Genomic DNA, 20,512 nt, shown 5'->3' on the forward strand with positions numbered 1-20,512 from the left:
TCCCTCTGTATCCCTTTTCCCTTTTCATAAAGAAATGGGCTTTCTTCTTGCCAAGGCCAACCCCTCTACATGTGTGCTTTATCCCACCCCTCCCTTTGTTCATCCTTAATCATCCCCTCTTTCCAATCTTTAGCCTCTTCCTACCAACTTTTTTTTCCTTGTTGCCTTTAAACATGCCTAAGTCTCCCCTATTTTTAAAAAACTTTCACTAGATTCTACTTTTCTTTGTAGTTCTCCCTTTCTCAAACTCCTTGAAAAATTACCTTTACATTATAGGAAAAGATAATGACAAATGTTGAAGGGAATGTGGGAAAATTGGAACACTAATACATTGTTGGTGGAATTGGGAGTGGATCCAGTCATTCTGGAGAACAATTTGGAACTATCTATGCCCAAAGGACTATCAAACTGCTCATACTCTTTGATCCAGCAGTGTCTCTACTGAGATTATAGCCCAAAGAGATCTTAAAGGAGGGAAAGGGACCCACATGTGCAAAAATGTTTGTGGCAGCCCTGTTTGTAGTGGCCAGAAACTGGAAACTGAATAGATACCCATCAGTTGGAGAATGGCTGAATAAATTGTGATATATGAATGTTATGGAATATTATTGTTCTGTAAGAAATGACCAGCAGGATGATTCAGAGAGGTCTGGAGAGTCTTGGATGAACTGATGCTGAGTGAAATGAGCAGAACCAGGAGATCATTGTACAAGGTAACAAAAAGATTATACAAGGATCAATTCTGTTGGACGTGACTCTTTCTAACAATGAGATGATTGAGGCCTGTTCCAATGATCTTGTAATGATGAGAGAGCCATCTACACCCAGAGAGAAGACTGTGGGTAATGAATGTGGATCACAACATAGTATTATCATTTTTTTTTTGTTATGGTTTACTTGAATTTTATTTTCTTTCTCATTTTTATTTTGATCTGATTTTTCTTGTGCATTAAGATAATTATATAAATATGTATGTCTATTTTGGATTTAATATATATTTTTACCATGTTTAACATATATTGGATTACATGACATCTAGGGGAGGGAGTGGGGGGAAGGGGAAGAAAAATTGGAATACAAGTTTTTTAAGGGTCAATGTTGAAAAAATTTATCCTTTCATGTTTTGAAAATAAAAACTTTAATAAAAAAAGAAGAAAAATTACCTTTATACCTTTAAATGGTATGAAATGAAATCTCAGAGTTTTGATATGCATTTCTCTTCTTAATAATGTTTTGGAGCAGTTTCCTGTGATAAATGAAGGTTTATAATTTTCTTTTTTGAAAAGCTTATTCATATTGTTTGACCTCTTATTTATTAGGGAATAGTTTTTTGTCAAACATTTTTGTCTTCTCTATGGAGCTCATACAATGTAGGATAGGTTTCTTGGGGCAGAGATTGGGGAGTTTAGGAGAGGATAAACAAAAGCATTACTCTGTTTCATTTATCTTATTGAAATTCAAGATCATACCTACTTTTCTTTTCACCATCTGTTTTTTTTTTTAGTTTGACATATATATATATATTTTAAAGACATTTTCTGATGACTCTTACTTATTAGTAAGATCTTAGTGCGATTGGACAGTTTATTTCCTGGTCTTGCTCCATGCCCCTGTGATAATTGTTTGCCTGTCCTCCTACATGTACTTTTCTTGGTTTGGGACATATTTCTGGGAAGCTTTATCATTATTTGGAGAAAGGGGAGGGGTATCTCTTGTGTTATCCAGGCCCCTCTAATATGAATTTTGCTCTCCCTCTGCTCACTGTGTAAGTGTACTTGAGTATCCCTTAGCTGTTTTAAGATGTGCTTCTTGGTTTCTTAACCTTCCTCCTCTTCCACTATTCTTGCGCTCTGTCCCACATCCCTCCAGGCAAGTTAGAGCTATCACAGAAATTATTTTATCCTTTCCTCTTCAACTCATGCAGAACAGAATTATAATTCCAGCTAACTTCTTATGATTTGGTTTTTTTTTCTTTCTTGCTTTTTGAGTGACTTTCTTTTGCATTAATTTCACTTCCATTCTATAGATTTTGATTGCCTTATGAAGTAATGTGAGTTTTAGTATATGGAATGTTAATTCAATTCTTCCTTCTATTTTTCCTCCTAACTAATCTCTCTAATCCGTAAGTGTATGTAGACAGTCAAATATCTTGCTTTTATCTGGTTTCCCTTGGAATAACTACTCTAATGCCTTGCATTTTCATTTACATCCTAATCTCCTTGGTTTTTTTTTTTTTTTTTTTTTACAATATCTGATTCCAATCCCTTCTCTGTTTTCTTTTAGATTAGTAGTAGTCTTTGGGTTTTTTGAACTTATTTTCCTTGATAGCTAAAGGCTTTATTCTTGGCTTCTTGCAGTATTTATTATTTGACATTGAAATTTTGAAATGTAATGACTGTGTTCCTTAATGAATAAAGTTTGGAATCTATGCTGATGATTTGTGGATTCTGTCACAATAATTTACTCTCTGTTTTCAGTACTTCTGGTCAATTTTCAGGTATTCTTATAATATTTAGGATTTTCTTATATATTTTTTTAAATCTGTGATCTTAAAATTATTTCTCTGCATAATGTCCTGAATGTCAATATCTCTTAGTTGCAATAGAACTTAATGTGTTCTTTAAATATTATTTTTTGAAATGATATTGATATATATAGGGCAATCTTTGAAAATTGCTTTGCTAATATTTCTTAAGATCTTCATTTTTTTAATTCCACATCTGCCATTCTCAGAGATTCATCTCACAATGTGTTCTGAATCATCTATTTTCTAATATCCAATTAGCTTCTCTAACAGTTATTAGTTCCACTTTAATTCCTTTCCTAATTTTTATCTTTATTTCCTTTTTAATTTTCTGTTTTCTCTTTTAAACTATTTTGGAGTTTCTTTTTTACAAATTTTCAATAAAAATTGGAAAAAGTAATAAATACCATTCAAAAACATGATGAAACTTGGTAAATATAGAGGAATTAACTTATGAAGATATACATACAGAGTTTATGTAAAGACAGCTATGAAACAGCTTACAAAAAATAACAAAGCTATTAAATTTAGTAAGTCAAACTAACCTACTAAAGGTGACATTACTCAAATTAATAAATAGATTTAATGATACATTGATCAAAATGAAATAATAGCATGCTCCAAAGAAGTGGATAGGTAAAAAAAATGCAAAGAAAGAAAAGTTATTGAGAAAATGAAAATTATAAAAAATGAAATGGAAAGGAGCTATACATTCCCAGATCTAAAAATATACTGTAAAGCAATAATTGTCAAAATTCTTTGGCGCTTGACTTTTAAAAAATATAAAATATGTATTAGTTCAATAAATCTAGAATTTCAAAACACTGGAAAAAATTTTCATTGACCAACAAAAACTGTTGAAAACATTGGATGGCAATTTGATAGCAGACCATTATATCATACTGTTACAATAAATTCTAAATTGATCAATAATCTATTTTTTTAATTGAAAAATAAGGCTGGAGAATAATAAACTAGAAGCTAAGATATGACTTTAGAGAAAAAGGTTAAAAACAAATGCTGGTGTACTGAGGAGATATACTTACTTCCTATATTATGAATTCTCTGATTTCTGGACTACCACAGATATTTGGGCAATAATTTCTCACATTTTTGTAATACTCTGTGATTACAGAGCAATGGTTTCATTTTATTCTTTAAAAAGCCCTGTGGGGAGAGCAAAGTTGATTGTTTTAATACAATTATGTAATAATAAGTAACTTTTACAATGTACTCTTACCTTAATTACCTCTTAGAATCTTTGAGCTTCCTTTTAGACCCCAGTTTTGAAATCTGTCCCATATCTGCTATGAAGCCCTTATGAGATGGAGTTGGAGGGGGCTCTACAGGCCTGGACCATGAAGACCTGGATTCAAATTCAGATTCATTTTCTGTGACCCTTAGCAGGGCACTTATCCTCCTTTTACCTTAATTTATTCAACTGAAATAAGAATAATAATAGCACCATGTTGTGAGGATAAAATAAAATCACATTGGCAAAGCTATTAACACAGTGCTTGGTATATAGTTGTTGCTACATATTGTTAATATTTACTACTAATATTATTACATAATGACCTCTGTAGTTAATGCTTTCTGCATCTTGAAATTGCATTGTATTTACTTATCTGATACATAGAGGCTCTTTTTTTAGTTTGTTTTTCTTTGGCTATACATTTTTTTTTAATAATTATAACTTTTTGGCCTAGAGAGACTTACACGAACTAATGCTGAGTGAAATGAGCAGGACCAAGAGATCATTATATACTTCAACAACAATATTATATGATGACCAGTTCTGATGGACTTGGCCATCCTTAGCAACGAGATCAACCAAATCATTTCCAATGGAGCAGTAATGAACTGAACCAGCTACACCCAGAGAAAGAACTCTGGGAGATGACTAAAAACCATTACATTGAATTCCCAATCCCTATATTTATGTCCACCTGCATTTTTGATTTCCTTCACAAGCTAATTGTACAATATTTCAAAGTCTGATTCTTTTTGTACAGCAAAATAACGTTTTGGTCATGTATACTTATTGTGTATCTAATTTATATTTTAATGTATTTAACATCTACTAGTCATCCTGCCATCTAGGGGAGGGGGTGGGGGGTAAGGGGTGAAAAATTGGAACAAGAGGTTTGGCAATTGTTAATGCTGTAAAGGTTACCCATGCATATAACCTGTAAATAAAAGGCTATTAAATAAAAAAAATAAAAATAAACAAAAATAATTATAACTTTTTATTGACAGAACCCATGCCTGGGTAATTTTTTACATTATCCCTTGCACTCACTTCTGTTCTGACTTTTCCCCTCCCTCCCTGCACCCCCTCCCCCAGATGGCAAGCAGTCCTATACATGTTAAATATGTCACAGTATATCCTAGATACAATATATGTGTCCAGAACCAAACAGTTCTCTTGTTGCACAGGAAGAATTGGATTCAGAAGGTAAAAATAACCCGGGAAGAAAAACAATGCAAATAGTTTACATTCATTTCCCAATATTCTTTCTTTGGGTGTAGCTGCTTCTGTTTATCATTGATCAATTGAAACAGTTAGATCTTCTCATAGAGGCTTTTTGAAGACAGAGTTGATTATTTTCTTTATATCCCTAATGTGCCTTGCACTTAGTAGGCATTTAATGTTGATTGAGTTGTTGAATTTATTTACTCTTACAGAAATGTTGAATTTTTAGGACTTTGGACTTTGATAAATACTACGGCAAATAAGAGTTGAGATAGTATGTTTCTGTAGGGGTAAGGAGATGTCATTTTAATACACTTTTTCTCTAGTATATTATCATATTGCTCTTTAGGTTATTAGTCTTCTGTTTTCTTCAGACATGGGTACTGTTAAAAGGGCAAATGATTTTTCAAGACAACTCAAAAAATGAAGGATTAACATGATACTTGTATGTATAAATAGTCCATACTTGACTTTGAGAAAATAAACTTCTTTTAAAATCTAACTAACTAGACCAGAGATAAAATTAAAGTGATTTTGATAATGAAGATTATACTTTGTGAAGATGAGCAGAAATATTTTAATCTTTGAGGTTTGTGACTATGTAATGTAGATGTGCTAATAAGCAGGTGTATTGATCTCTGTATTATTTATAAATCAGTTTCTGGATCTCCACAGATGTTTGGGCAATACTTCTGAACATTTCTGTAACATTTTATAGTTTATAAAGCACTTTCACGTTGTTGAGAATAAAATTTCTGAGAGATAAAATTCCAGGTATTAAATATCAGTTTATTAATTAGTTTGATCAATAATTTAAAAAAAAATTGATGATCATCTCGATAAACATAGAGAGGTCTTTATCATTGAGGGGAGGCAAAACATAGTTTGGGCATGAAGTTCATGCCCTCTCTAGCCATCTGGGTGCCCCAGTCAGGTCTTCTCTGACTTAGTTTCTCTTTTTCTTAAACCAGGCTTCCCCCAAACTCTAATAAAGGGACGAAGGACACACCAATCTCTCTGGGTAATGGTAGACCCTTCCAGTTTGGCTTCTATTTACAAAGTAAACAAAAGCTGGGGTCCCATTTGGGTGGGGCTCAGCCCAAAATAGTTAAAGAGCAGATGCCTTAAGGGCTAGAAATGATCACATTACTCTGTCCTGTTCTTCAGAAACCGGTCTTTTTAGAAGTGGGATCTTGACAAAAATAGAAGGGAAAAGGAAGGATCACAAATTAACAAATAGTTTTTGATATAATATTAATTTCCTTCAACATGAATGGGTTTATTTTATCTGTAAAACAACCCATAGGTTTATTTTATCTGTAAAACAACCCAGTATAAACAGCAGAAATAATTATTTCAGTTTTTTTCAGGTGAGGGAATGGTCTCAGAGAGGTTTGTTGTTTTATCTAAGGTTAAATACAAGTCAGAAGTAGAACATGTTTCTCCCAACTCTTCCTTCAGTGCTCTTTTCACTAATATCAATAATAAATAATAATACTATAATAGTATTTACTAACATTTCTATAATGCTTTATGTTTTACAAAGCACTTTACATATGTTATCTCATTTGATCTACTTTGTTACCTTTTTAATAGGACATTCTTTTTCAATTACTAGTTATTTTACTGCCTTATAGGTTAGAATTTCCAAGTCAAATATTGACCCCTAAAAAAAATCAAAGTGTCTATCTTAATCATGTATTCTTTATTTTTATCTTTCCTTGGCAGAAGTATTTCTTTTTAAGATTGTTTACATGAATTTGAGATGTTATTCCTCTTTCTCTTGAGAACAGATAGTCTATATTCAAATATCAAACATAGAACTTCACCTGTCTCTCTTTGAAACTGGAAGAAAATCTTCCATCTTTCTTATTAATAGATATGTCTTGAAAAATAGATAAGTCTAAATGGATAAATAATTTCTTGCCAAATCCCCAGACAAACTGACATAATTTCAAGTATTATTTACAATTATTTGTCAATGTGATCTTAAAATTTAACTCAAACTTATAGTTGAATTTTTTATTTCAATTAAATCCAGCAAATGTTTGAGTCATCTCTTAAGTAAAAGGCACTCTACTAAATACTGAGAATGTAAAAACAAAAATGAAACACTTTCTGTGAGAACCTTCTTTTTTGGGGGAGGAAAATGTCATATATAGAAGTAACTCAACATAAAATAATTTAAGCAAGAAGGGAACACCAACTATTGGGGACTTTACTGGCTTCAAGGAGAATGTCTTCTCTTGAATTTTCAGGTTCTCAAAGTGAAGATCAGAAACAAAAGACTTCTGGCAATTTTATGTAGCATGAAGCCTCTCCAGAGACTTTGCTCTGAAAGCCTTTTGGCTTGGAGATGATCCTGATTTCTTGAAGGTTATACCTGTAGGTAGAATTTAGACTTTCAGGTCCTATTGATGTGTTTGGGATTTAGCAATAAATGATTAGATTGATGTTCAGGCACCAGATGTTGGGGTTTGGTCATGTGAAGAATTCACAATGGCCGTTCTCTTTGGCAAAAGAAAGGTTTATTTAGGAAAAGAGGTTACAAACAAAATGAAGAGATTTAATAGACAGCAGGAATGGTAAATATGAAATAGATTTGGGAGAGCAATAGGATTAGACACTATGAGGGGAGAGGAAGGGTGAGGAGAAAGAAAATATGAGGCAGAATGCCATGGTGGGCTAACCCCAAAAGAATTAACAAAGATGGTGTGGGTCATGGTCAGATTTATAGGGGAAATTTAATCTGGAGGTTTGACATAATTTGGATTTCTGACAGGACACAGAAAAGTGGAGCTACCCATGATCTCCATAGAAGATGGGACTCTGTGGATAAACTGATCCCCATTCTTGCCCTTTTTGCTTGCCTCGGGGATCATTTTATCAGGCCTTCAGTCCCTCTCTGTCAGCCTCACCTAGGGACCCAGAACCACATCACTACCAAGCTGTAAAGATGTGAACCTAGGTCCAATAGCAGCCTCTAAAGGTCTGGCCAGAGATATGGCTTACTTCCGTGGGGCTATTGATTTAGAACTAGCAGGGGCCCTGGAGACTTTCTAATCTACTCCCATCATTTTACAAGTATGCTGTGGGTTCCAGAGATTAAAGAAAATTAGTGGCTGAGGCAGAATATGAACCTAAATTAGCCACTAACGAGGGGAAAAGGCTGCTAAGATTCCCTAAGGGGAACTCCCAAGTAACCAGGGAGAAGGTATAACTTGTGGTACCGTTACTTATAGGGGAAAAATAATTTGGGGGGTTGATATCATAACTTGGCCTTCTGATTGGATACAGTAACTTTGAGTTCATGATGATTTTTGTCACCTTGCCTGGGAATTTACTGGGGGCTGACTGCAATAAAAGTCCACTTTAGGATAACAAAAGTCTAATTAAGATCAAAAGGTCCACTTAAAGAGATAATTGTATTGGAGCTCCTCCCTACTTGCCTCAGGGAATAGTTTGGATTTATAATTCAGACTCATTCCAGTCAATGCCACCCTAGAGACTGAGAACCTAGGACTCTATCCTGTAGTGAGCAAATCTGTAGCACTGGTTTAAATAGAACCCCCTTTTTTTCCAAGTGGGACATCTTCAGATATTAGGGTCACTGACTTTTTATAAGCTGGCCTTCCTGTTTTAAGCCAAATGGAAAATGGCTAATCCCCTTTTCTCTAACATTTTGGATCGGTCAATTCTCTGGGATTGTTTCTATATCTTTTAAGAGAAAACCATCTTTGCACAGACTGACTTGTGGGCTTTTTATTATTTCTACTACACTCAGACATCAGAAAATGATGAATTTTGCTTCCTTAAGAAGACAGAAAATATGTCATATTTTAGACAGAGTTTCATCTCAAATGTTCAGTTGTTTGAAGTTCAAAGGATTTATAGGATTATAGATTTAGATCTGGAAGGGGACCAACCCCTTTCGTTTTATGAATGAGGAAACTCAGGTCTTGAACAGCCTGAAGTCAGGTTGTGGTGGCTTTTCCCTCTGTGTCTAGCACTTCCATGAATTTGGGTGCTTAAAAGTTAAATTTCCCTTATTTAGAAAATTGTTAATTAAAGTTAATAATAATAATAAAAGCTAACATTTATAAACTTTTTAAAAATTGCACAGTACTTTATATATGATAAATAATAATAGTAATAACTAGCTAATGTTTATATTACGTGCAAGTCACTGTACAGCCATTTTATAATTATCTCATTTGATTCTCAACTCTGGGAGGAAAGTGCTGTTTTCACCCCCATTTTACAGATAAAGAAACTGAGGCTCAAAGAGGTTAAGTGACTTGTCCAGGATCCACAGCTAATTAGTACCTAGGGCAGGATTTGAACTGGGTCTTCTTACCTTCAAATCCAGCCCTCTGCATAGCATAGCTAGCTGTCTGATAGAATGCCAGATCAATGGGACATTACTGTAGTCAGTAAAAATGTCATTACATTTTAGTCATAGTTAAACTCACACAAATTGTTCTCAGTGAAGCCTACTGAAGCAGTGGGACAATTTTTATCTAAATTTGATGATATTTCATATAAAAATGTCTTAAATAGTTTTCTTCAGACCATTTAAATACTGCTAATAAAAGGATAATGCTAATAAAGTAGAAATTTGGGGTAAAAACTTGTCAGAAGCTGAAATTTATATTTTATTTTTAGATTTCAGAATTTCAAGAAAAACACAGAAGGAGGCTGTTAACATTCTATAGAGAAAAGGTAAGTCTGAGTTTGCCTCTGAATGCTAGAATTGCCACGCAGAATTGTGGTAGGATAAGACTTTTGTGTTGCTTTTTCAGAGTCTCTTACATAGCTCTCCCATAAGCATGGCACGTACTAGTTAGGCTGGGACATGGACTCACTGACTTTTTTTCTTTCCTGGAGGCTCAGTATAATTAAGCTAAAGGAGACCAAATGTTTATAGTTACTATAAGTGTTGAAAAAGATTCTCCTATATAATGTTGTATTACAAACTTGGAATGTGATAGCACTTTGTATCTATGATACAAGCATCTTGATTTTAAGTAAAACAACAAATGATTTTTAGAACTTTTATTCTCTATTGCATTGAGTTAGGGCAGGTAAGGAATAAAAAGGCTTGTATGAATAATGACTGATTGAAAAAAAATGTCCTGACTTTATGGCAAATACTGTGCTAAATATCGGGGATACAGATTTTTTTTTAAAAAAAAAGATTTTTGTTCTCAAATGGTTTACACTCTAATTGGGGGAGAGAACACACATATGTAGGAGAAACATGTAACTCTTGAGTGGACAAAGGCTAAGGATCTTAAGAAGTGGGTGGCAGGTGGCAGGAGTCCGAAAGGTGTGAGGTGTCTGCCTTGGGCCTGAAGCATAAAGGGGATTAACCAGCCTCTTTAGGAGGAGAGCAGAGGGCTGAAAGGTTAGAGTAGAACAGACTTTCTGGGTTCCTTCTGGCATAAGTGGGAGTGTCCAGCCAAGAGGGGAAGTAGGGAAGGGATCATTAGCAGGAAAGTTAGGGGTAGAGAGAAAAAGGAAGTACAGGGAGATGGGGGTGGGAGCCAAATAGACCCCAAAAGTACTTCAAGAAGGAAAGAGGAGCAGATTATTGTTGAATAGGCTGTGAGTTGGATATGTTAGCGTTCAACTGTTCTTGTCCTACTCTGCTGTTCACCTGGCTGTGAATGTCAGAGTTAATTACCAGGAGTTATTACTGTCCTTTGAAGTTCTGTAAAACCCTTGTATGCTTTTCTTTTAAGACTTCAAAGTGTATTTTAAAATAAAGCTCTTTTTTTCATAGCTTTCTAAAGGTTTTTGCTCTATATGTGAAGAAATGACTTGGAATTAAGAAATTTACTTTGGAACCTTAGAACTCTGTAGTCCAATTTACATAGCTATCAGCCTTAAAGTCCCTTTGACAGGTCCCAAACTGCATCATCTTTGTTCTTTTCTTAGAGAAATTAGGCTGCCCCAGTCAGATAGTGCCTCAATGTTACATTAGAGAGAAGTCTCCATTGGATTCTTATCCAAGTTGATGGAATGAATTAAGGTGACCTGAAATTCTGAGGCCTGAGACAAAGAGGGGTGTGGATTGGGGGAAAAAAAGAGGACAGCTTCTGGAAGGGACCACACAGAGAAGAGTATTTGGGACCCCACCTGAGAATACCTCAGGTCCCTGCTTCACATGATCCTTCACCTTCATCACCCATACATAGGTGGCTTTATTTCTTTTAGTGAAATACAGCCTGTGTCCTCCATAGCAGAAGCCAGTGATCACTCATGACCCTCAAAATAGAGGAGGTAAATATGTTATTTCACTCAACATTGTGCAGGGGGATAAAGCAGGTGGGACCTGCCTTCAGGGATTGTGACTTGCCTAGAAGAGGGAGCAGGGTAGTTACAGTAGAAGCAAGGCCATAGTATGGGGTGGTGTGGGGAGTCAGTGGCAGTTGAGAGGATGAAGCCCTCAATTTGTACTCTAAACCCAGATTTCTTGCCCTTCTGCCCTCAGTTTTTATGGCACTTTCTGACTGAGGTATCTTGGAAAGAATAGTGTTATTACTGAAACTTTTGAAGTTATTTTGGGAATCATATCCTCTTGGTCCTGGAGGCTGGGAATTTTAAGATTTTTTTTTAATATATAGAAGTACTTGTCTTTTATAAAGGCAATAATTTTTACACCTGAGTTGTCTCCACCTTATTGCCTAGCTAGCTGATTTGGCAAAGGGCAGTTAGTTTCAGCATCTTTGCCAAGAAAACCTCCAATTGGGTCAAAAAGATATGACTGAATGAGAGGCATTGACTAGCTTTCCAAGTGAAACACAGCTAAGAAGTGCCTGAGGCTGGATTTGAATTTAGGAAGAAGAGTCTTTTTGAATCCAGGCCCCGGGCACTCTATGCATTGCACCATCTAGCTATCCTCTAGCTACCCTCACTATAGTGGCTGCTAGGTATTAATAGGGGCGTTCAACGATAACAAGGAACAAATCCGTGTAGATTTGACTGTGACCTAGATTTGAGCTTTCTTACTCCATATCTAGCATTCCTTTCACACTAACCTTTTGACTTATAGCTCATTTATCCAACCCCTTTATCATCTAGTCAAGTCATTGCCTTGTCCAAAAATCTTTCCTGTTGTGAGAGAATACTTAGCCTGACATTGAACCAGGAAGAAAAGACCTAAGAGGTAATAATAGCTGTCTTCAAGTATTTGGGGGATGATCATCAGGTGTGGAAGACATGAAATAGGTAAATCTTGAGGTTAGGAAAACTTTATAAAAATTTGATCTCTCAAAAAATGGGATGAGCTACTTCAAGAAGTAAGAAGTTTTCCCTCATTGAATGTCTTCAAGTCCTTGACCTTGCTGGGCTTCTCTACTCTTCTTACTTAAGTGGTTTCCCTTTGTGCTTTCTCACTTGCTGAAATATTGATCAACTAACAAGTGAACATGTGTCTGTAGTCTAAGAAATAATCACAGACCCACAGAATTTGAGTAACTCAGAGACCATCTAGTTCAACTCATACATGAAAGACTTTGTCTTGACTTGAATAGAACACACAGGCTCTTTCATAATTCTTTATTTTAATTTTCTTATTCTTTTAATTCTCTTATTCTGATCCATTTTAGATTTTCTTGCTTATTGTTCCATTATTATTTAAATCTTCAGGTCTCATAAAATTATTTTCTTCCTTTTCTTTGAGGATTTTTGAATTTTTTCCTTTCATATAAGAGTAACATTCATTGTATTATACTCTTTTTCTGGATTGAGTTAGTCCATCAGTACAGACTTTGGACAGGCATTGCAGTTGAAAAATTTATTGAGTCCAAAATTCAGATTCTATCAACTTACTATATATGTCCCAGGATCTGTACTAATTGGTTGCTAGACAAAGGCTAAAACAAAACAGTCCCTGACCCTAAGGAGCTTCCATGCTATTAAGGGAAACAACATAAAATTAAATCCAAATAAATTCAAAGCAGATGACAAGAAATAGGACAGGGATTCAGGGACAGGAGAGACCAGCAGGTGGTGAAGGACATCTGAAAGGAGAAATTGAGCTGATCTTTGAAGGAAGCAGACAAGTAAAAAAGGAGATCATTTTGTGTATTGGGAAACACCTGTAACAAAGCCATGAAAATCAGGGGAGGGAATTTTTTTTTTTTCCTATTGATAGCAGCTAGGCAGAGCTCGCTGAAATATTGTATGGGAAGGGGCTCATTGTGCAATTAACTTGGAAAGTTGGCTGGAAGCAGATTATAAAAGGGCTTTCAAGGTCAAGCTGAGGAATTTGTGTTTGATCTTAGATGTTATAGTAAGTCATTGGAGCTTTCTGAGTAAGGAAGGGACATGGTCAAGACTTTATTTTTTTTTCTTTTTTAATAACTTTTTACTGACAGAACCCATGTAAGGTAATTTTTTACAACATTATCCCTTGCACTCACTTCTGTTCCGATTTTTCCCCTCCCTCCCTCCACCCCCTCCCCCAGATGGCAAGCAGTCCTATACATGTTAAATATGTCACAGTATATCCTAGATACAATATATGTGTGCAGAACCAAACAGTTCTCCCAAACCCGGGAGGAAAAACAAAAATGCAAGCAGTTTACATTCATTTCCTAGTGTTCTTTCTTTGGGTGTAGCTGCTTCTGTCCATCCTTGATCAATTGAAACTGAGTTAGATCTTCTCTTTGTCAAAGAAATCCGCTTCCATCAGAATACATCCTCATACAGTATTGTTGTTGAAGTATATAATGATCTCCTGGTTCTGCTCATTTCACTCAGCATCAGTTCATGTAAGTCTCGCCAATCCTCTCTGTATTCATCCTGCTGGTCATTTCTTACAGAACAATAATATTCCATAACATTCATATACCACAATTTACTCAACCATTCTCTAATTGATGGGCATCCATTCATTTTCCAGCTTCTAGCCACTACAAAAAGGGCTGCCACAAACATTTTGGCACATACAGATCCCTTTCCCTTCTTTAGTATCTCTTTGGGGTATAAGCCCAGTAGTAGCACTGCTGGATCAAAGGGTATGCACAGTTTGATAACTTTTTGGGCATAGTTCCGAATTGCTCTCCAGAATGGCTGGATGTGTTCACAATTCCACCAACAATGCATCAGAGTCCCTGTTTTCCCACATCCCCTCCAACATTCCGTGTTATCTTTCCCTAAGCCTGTATTTTAAAAGTATTTGTGGCTGGATTGAATAGATGAGACAGATAAGGTAGAGATGCTAATTAAAAAGCTGGTGCTGTGTTCCAGGTTAAAAGTTATAAGGGCTTGTATAAGATGGTGAGCATATGAGTAGAGAGAAAGAGATAGTTGTGAGAAATGCTGTGGAAGTAAATCTGACAGGATTTGGCAAGTAAATTGGATGAATGAGGTCAAGAAAAGTAGAACAATGAAGATGATTCCAAAGTTATGTATCTGGGTGCTGGAAAGAGAGTGGTTGTGTCCTTTACAGAAACAGAAATTAGGAAGAAGTAGTTTAGATAATGAATTCTGTTTTTAACATGTTGAGTTTGTGATGCCTACAGATTATACAGTTGAAATAGGAGGAAGAAAATAGTCAGCTTTGGGTTGAGATATATAGCACACTGTATTCAACAACTCTAAACTCTTTCCTGATAAGAAACTCCCCACTTTTTAACTGTAGTATTTTCCTGGCAATGCTTTATGGTTATGAATTATGTAATCCCCACAGTCTCCAAAGAGTTTTAATTAAGCCAGGGGCCATAGATAGACTCATGATAGGAGTAAGTAGGTTGCAATAATAACCTCTGTGTAAAAAGTAACATAACATAAGAGGTATATCATCACAGAAATATATTATTGAAAAAATAGTCAAATTAGGTAGTGAGAGCAAGGAATAACAAGTGGATACCTTGAATGTTGCATGGATGTTCATAAAAGGTTGAGAACATTGAGGAAAGCCTGGATAAAGTCTGTGTTGGAAGATTTAGAAGAAACTATGGAGAAGAGTCTTACATGAAAATTGGCAAATAGGTTGGGATCTGCACTGGGAGTATACTCATATTGGAGAGGTCATGGATGCACTGAAGTGTGCAGATGTTATTGTTATTAAAATGCACATTTGTTTAAATCATTATCAAACTCATCAAAAAAGGTATCATAGCCTTTTTCATCATGTGGGACATCACTGAAATTTTTTGTTGTTAAGAAATGGTCCTCATAATAAAAAAGGAGTAGAAACATTGCCTTGGTTAATCTAGTGCTATTTCTAAAAGAATTATTTGGAACATTAAGATTACTGGAGAGTCTTTTTGACGCTTGGGATGGACCCAGTATCTTTCAAATACAAATTCTAATGAGCCTGATGTGGTTAATTTTATTTTGAACAGACATTATCTGGAGCCTGACCAATTTTTCCTGGAATAATTGATTCAGAGTTAAAATGGCAAAAAGATCTGGACTTTATATTATCTAAACCACTGTCTATAAAATATGATATTTTTCAATTTCTTTTCTTCAAAACAAATGTTTTCTAAGTAATTGTAATTTAATTTGTCATTCATTAAATATGTATATACATAAATGCTAATTTTATGTAACTTTGGTTTTGTGGTATAGTAACAAATTTAATTATCAAAATGTATCTTAAATATTGGTGTTGGTGGCATACCCATTTTGATCCATGGGAATCATTTGATTATATTTAGATTTCAAAATTAGAAGAATCTCTCAAAACATTATCACAGCAGATACAGCAGATTCAAAGGTAAGGTGAAATTAAACTTATAGTAAATTTTCAAAATCAAATAGAAAAAAAATACAATTATGTAGGACTTTGAAGTTTACAAAATATTTTCTTTTTGACCATTCTGTCTTATGAAATAATCAAGGCAAAGCTTATTGAGATAAATAAACTGAAGCTTAGATTATACAGTCCATGTCTGTGCAAGAGTTTGAACCTAGACTATTGATTGTAAATCCAATACCCTTTACTGTGAATTTGTATGTAAACTCTGTTATAATAGTAACAAGCATTTCTGTTGTTGAACTAGTATTCATTCACCAACCGTGGCTCTCATATTCCTTATCTTGATGTTACCTTAACTTTTCCTCTCACTTCTCATATCAAATTAATTACAGAGTTTTAGTGAGTTCAGTCTGTCACCATCATATCTCTAAAATCCTCTCTTTCCTTACTATCATCACTCTGGTGAAGATCCTCTCTTCTCATCCCCATGGGTTATGGAGTAGCCTTCTCATGAGTCTTCTGCTACTTTATCTTCCAAATCATTCTTCATACCACTGCCAAACTTAATCTTTTTAAATCAACTCTGATGTCACATTTCTATTCAAAGCCCTTCTATATTTCCCTTTTGAATACCAAGTAAAATTCAGCTTCTTTGCTTGATGCTCTTCCATTTCCTTTGATCTTCTTCGATGTCTTGATATATACTAGAGTCTACACTAGAACTGCCCATTAAGATTTTGCCTGCCCTTTCAAATAGAAATTATTAATTTTTCCTGTGTCATGGACCTCTTTGAATTTTGGTGGTGTCTATGAACCCATTCTTAGGATAATGTTTTTAAATGTATAAAATGAAATACATAGAATTTCATAGGAAACCACAAATACTGAAGTACAAGTATCAAAAAAAGTTCAGTGACCCCAGATTAAGAAGCCTTCCTTTCAATCCTGATGCAAATGCTTTTTCTTCCAAGAGACTTCCTTGTTCCTCCCTTGTAATGATTTTGATATCAGCTAGCACTTTGTTGTGTGTCTCTCATGTCACTTCATATGTTCTGTTTTCTTCTACAGTCATTTGTGTACGTTCATCCCTTCCACCTATTGGATGATAAGCTTGCTAAGAGCAGACTGTGATATGTCTAAATATTATATCTCTCCCAGTGTTTAGTATAGTATTTTTTCATATATTATGTAAAATAAAGCCCTGCTCTCCTGAAAGATTTAATTTATGCATATAAATAAATGATTTAGTACTTATATTAGTTTATCCTGGTACAATGAAAAGAGTACTGATTTTGGAGTCCATGGACCTAAGTTCAAATTTTTTCTTTGGTATGCAGCACTTGTTAGTTGTGCAGCACAGTTAATTTCCTCGGCTTCACTTTCCTCATCTGTAAAATGAGAAGGTTGAACCAGATGGTTTCTGACCCCCTATTCAGCTTATTATTTGTGATTATGTGGTCGTGAAAACAAAGCCCTGGAACTGTGTCAGTTGCAACAGGCATAGGATGTTCGCATTGACAGCTCTTTCGATGACACCTAAAAAGTATAATATGATGGATTAAAAGTAGCTGTTATTGTCACTTTTTAATTTCATGTGTACCAACCAGTCTGGAAAATAACTATCAGTAATAATAAGTATTTGTGTAGCTGTTGCAAACTTTAAAGTTTGCAAAGCATTTACCATCTTCACATTCCTGTTAACTCAGTAGTGCCAATATTACCCCATTTACAGATGAGGAAACTTAGGTCCATAGGGATGAGCTTCTGAGCTCACAAGTAATAACAATTTGGTAAGTAAGTGAAATCATTAATGATGATATTGTTGTTTCCCCTCAGTTTTCTAAATAACCATCATACAAGGCAGGGAGACAGAAAAGCACTTTGAAAAACTACTTTTTATTTTTTAAGCATGACTTCTATAAATAAAACTTACTTTTCAGAAGTGGTTCTATTTTTAATTGTATAACATTTTATAATACTTTAAATGAGTCCATTTATAATAAGCTTTAATGTTTTAATTTGTTTTTTTTTCTTACCTCTATTTAGTAAGAGGCCATCTCAACAAACTGGGCAGTTACCTGTTTCTAAGCCAGTAAAAAATTCAGTTTTAAGTAAGTATAGCAATGAATAAAGATGCATAACTTAAAAATATGTCTTAGAAGTACACTAAGTAACTTTCTGACATTAAGTTTACTGCTTATCATAGCTTCTTCAGCAAAACCACTTGGATATTCATCATATTCATTCTTGCCAGCTTACTCATCGACCTCCCAAATGTATGTATGTATCTACTAAGTCTGAAAATGAATATTTCTCCACAAAGTTGGTAGTGATTCAATTTAGCCTTCCAAAGAATTTAGAAAGAACTTGAATTACCTGGAAAATTTATGTAAGCCCTTTCTTCCTCTTTTTCTCCTAAAGACTGCGTACCAGATAACACACTTACTTCACCATCTTCCTTTCCTAAGACTTTCTATTTGCTTCTTGTGCCATATTTGAACCTTACTTTCTAATTTGGTAGAGAGCCTTAGCATATTCTGTGGTCATCTCTACACCAGAGTAAAACTTCATAGAAGGGCTTTTGTGGATGTTTTGAATTTTAGGCTCGAAAAATCCTTAGATAAAATGGTCCACTAATTCTGGGACTAGCAACTCTTGGAAAAGGTGTCATTGGTTGGCACAGAAGTATTTATTGACACCATTCTCTATCATTGGATTGCTTTTCTCTCCTATTCCCTTTTGTTTGTCTGTGCTTCCTTTCTTCTTATTCTATGTTCTTATTTTTCTTCTCCTTTTTTGATTTTTCTTTAGACAATTTATGTAACACCTAGGCTAGTTAATTCAGGTTTTTTAATGTCATTGTTAATATATCATTTTGAAATATTTTAATAGAGGCTAACTCTGATCCTTCATTGTAGCATGGAGTTAAATGTAATTCAGTGCTGGGGTTAATTCATATGTTGCATATTTACTAGAGTGGAGTCAATGGACATCGATCACTCACCTTCCCAAGTGAGAAAAGTAAGTTAATTTATTTGACATCCTTCATACAGTTGCTTGAAAGTTGCAAGCAACTTAATAAACTTCATGAAAATGAATGGTATTTACATATATTTATCCAACTTTGTGATCGACAACATTTTTACCTTGCGTTAAGCTGTGTCTGAGGTATTTGTTGGTAGATTCACAAAATATCTTCTCTCCTTTAGTTACTTTCTTTCCCTTCCATCTCTGCTAAGTGCCTGAGCTGAGGCGATAAAATCATCAAAAATTGGCACTGTAAATTGTCTGCCTCTGAGAGTGTCACACCTAGTATTAATAGCTAAGACAGAGGTCTAAGATTTAGCTAAGTAAGATTGCCAAAATATTTCAGTGCTAAATACTGGTGTATTTCTCTAGATCAAAAGGGTGCCCTCCTTCTCCCTTCTCTTTACTTGCTTCATTTTTACTCATTTTTAAAGACTAGTTTCATCTCTGTCATGAAGCCTTCCCTGGTTCTCTGGTCATTTAACTAAGGATGTTGCATCTCAGACTGTCACACAGTACTTTGTATCCCTGTAAGACCCTTCACATAGAACATTATGTAGTAGCTCATGTTGCTGTCTTGCGCCCTGACCCAGTGAAGGTCTTATCTGAAGTTGTAGCTCCCTAGTAATAAGCACTGTGTTTGAATCATCCTTGAGGAAGATTTTTTTTAACTAGCCCTGTGGTTCCAGCTATAAAGGGAGCTCTAGAGAGGCCTTGTTCTGAGAAGTAAAAGAACTCACACAGAGTCCTAGCTGTCATGCATCAGAATTGTCACTTAAATACAGCCACAGCCATCTCTACTCATTATGCTGAGCTAGGGCATATGTTATGAAAGTTAATATTCAGTTAAGAATATAGAATTGTAGAGTGGGAAAAGGTCTTCAGTATTTTGTCTAATTATGCAGATAGGGACAGGACCTGTGTTTTCATGGGTATAAGGAACTAATAAGTGAACAAGCTGCTCTTTAGGCAGTTCAGCATCTTCTCTGAAACTTATAGTTGAAGAGAGTTGCCTAAAGCAATGAAATGATATTTCATCTGCCTAAGGTCACACAGACAGCACATGTCAGAGACAGGACTTGAACTCAGATCTTCCTAGTTTCTAAGCCAACTCTGAATCTCCTACAGCAGCTTACCTTATGAGGTAATTATAATTAATTCCTTTATATTTCTCTGAAAAGAAAGTTGAGTATATCCAGGCTAAGAAATTTGGACTGCATTCAGTGTATAATAAGGAGTCATTAAAGATTTTTGAGCAGGACAATAACATTATTTCTATGTTTGATGGAGCATTTAGCAAGACAAGAAAATGAGGAGGTTATAGTAATAGTTCAGGTATGAGGTGATGAGAGTGTGAAGCAGAAGATTAGGACAAAGATAGAAATGAAAAAGTACTAGGGGAGATGTTGGTGACATATACTTAGAAAAGAAGTGAGAGAAACTGGTGAGAGAAAAGAATCCTAGTCTCTTGAGTCATAGCCCACCCTCTTTCCATTATTCTTGGGATGCTAATTTAATGTAAAATAATATTTATTTATTTTCAGTGTATTTAAAGAAATAAATCTTATTATCTTCACTGTAATCACATTCTGATTTGTATTATAGAAGTTTTTTAATATCTTAAAATTGTCATACTTTTTAGATTGTAAGATTCTTAAGGTTAGGTACTATATTATTTTTCAATTCTATCTTCAGTTCCTAGCACAGTGTTGTGAACATAACAAGTATTCAATAAATATTTCTTAAATTAAAAAAGAGACTTTGATTC

The 20,512-nt window shown here is 34.8% G+C and overlaps 1 protein-coding gene across 1 annotated transcript in view; it reads left to right on the forward strand.

Moving 5' to 3' along the window:
* RNF212 (ring finger protein 212) overlaps window positions 1-20,512 on the forward strand; it is a 37,269-nt gene that overhangs the window by 7,908 nt on the left and 8,849 nt on the right. The window contains exons 4-8 of the mRNA XM_031941896.1: window positions 9,666-9,722; window positions 15,677-15,735; window positions 17,764-17,828; window positions 17,924-17,993; window positions 18,693-18,738. Of these exons, the coding sequence (XP_031797756.1) occupies window positions 9,666-9,722; window positions 15,677-15,735; window positions 17,764-17,828; window positions 17,924-17,993; window positions 18,693-18,738 (297 nt within the window). The remainder of the gene's footprint in view (window positions 1-9,665; window positions 9,723-15,676; window positions 15,736-17,763; window positions 17,829-17,923; window positions 17,994-18,692; window positions 18,739-20,512) is intronic.

This window comes from Sarcophilus harrisii, chromosome 6 (assembly GCF_902635505.1).
Source record: "Sarcophilus harrisii chromosome 6, mSarHar1.11, whole genome shotgun sequence".
In the NCBI taxonomy this organism is placed as follows: Eukaryota; Metazoa; Chordata; class Mammalia; order Dasyuromorphia; family Dasyuridae; genus Sarcophilus; species Sarcophilus harrisii.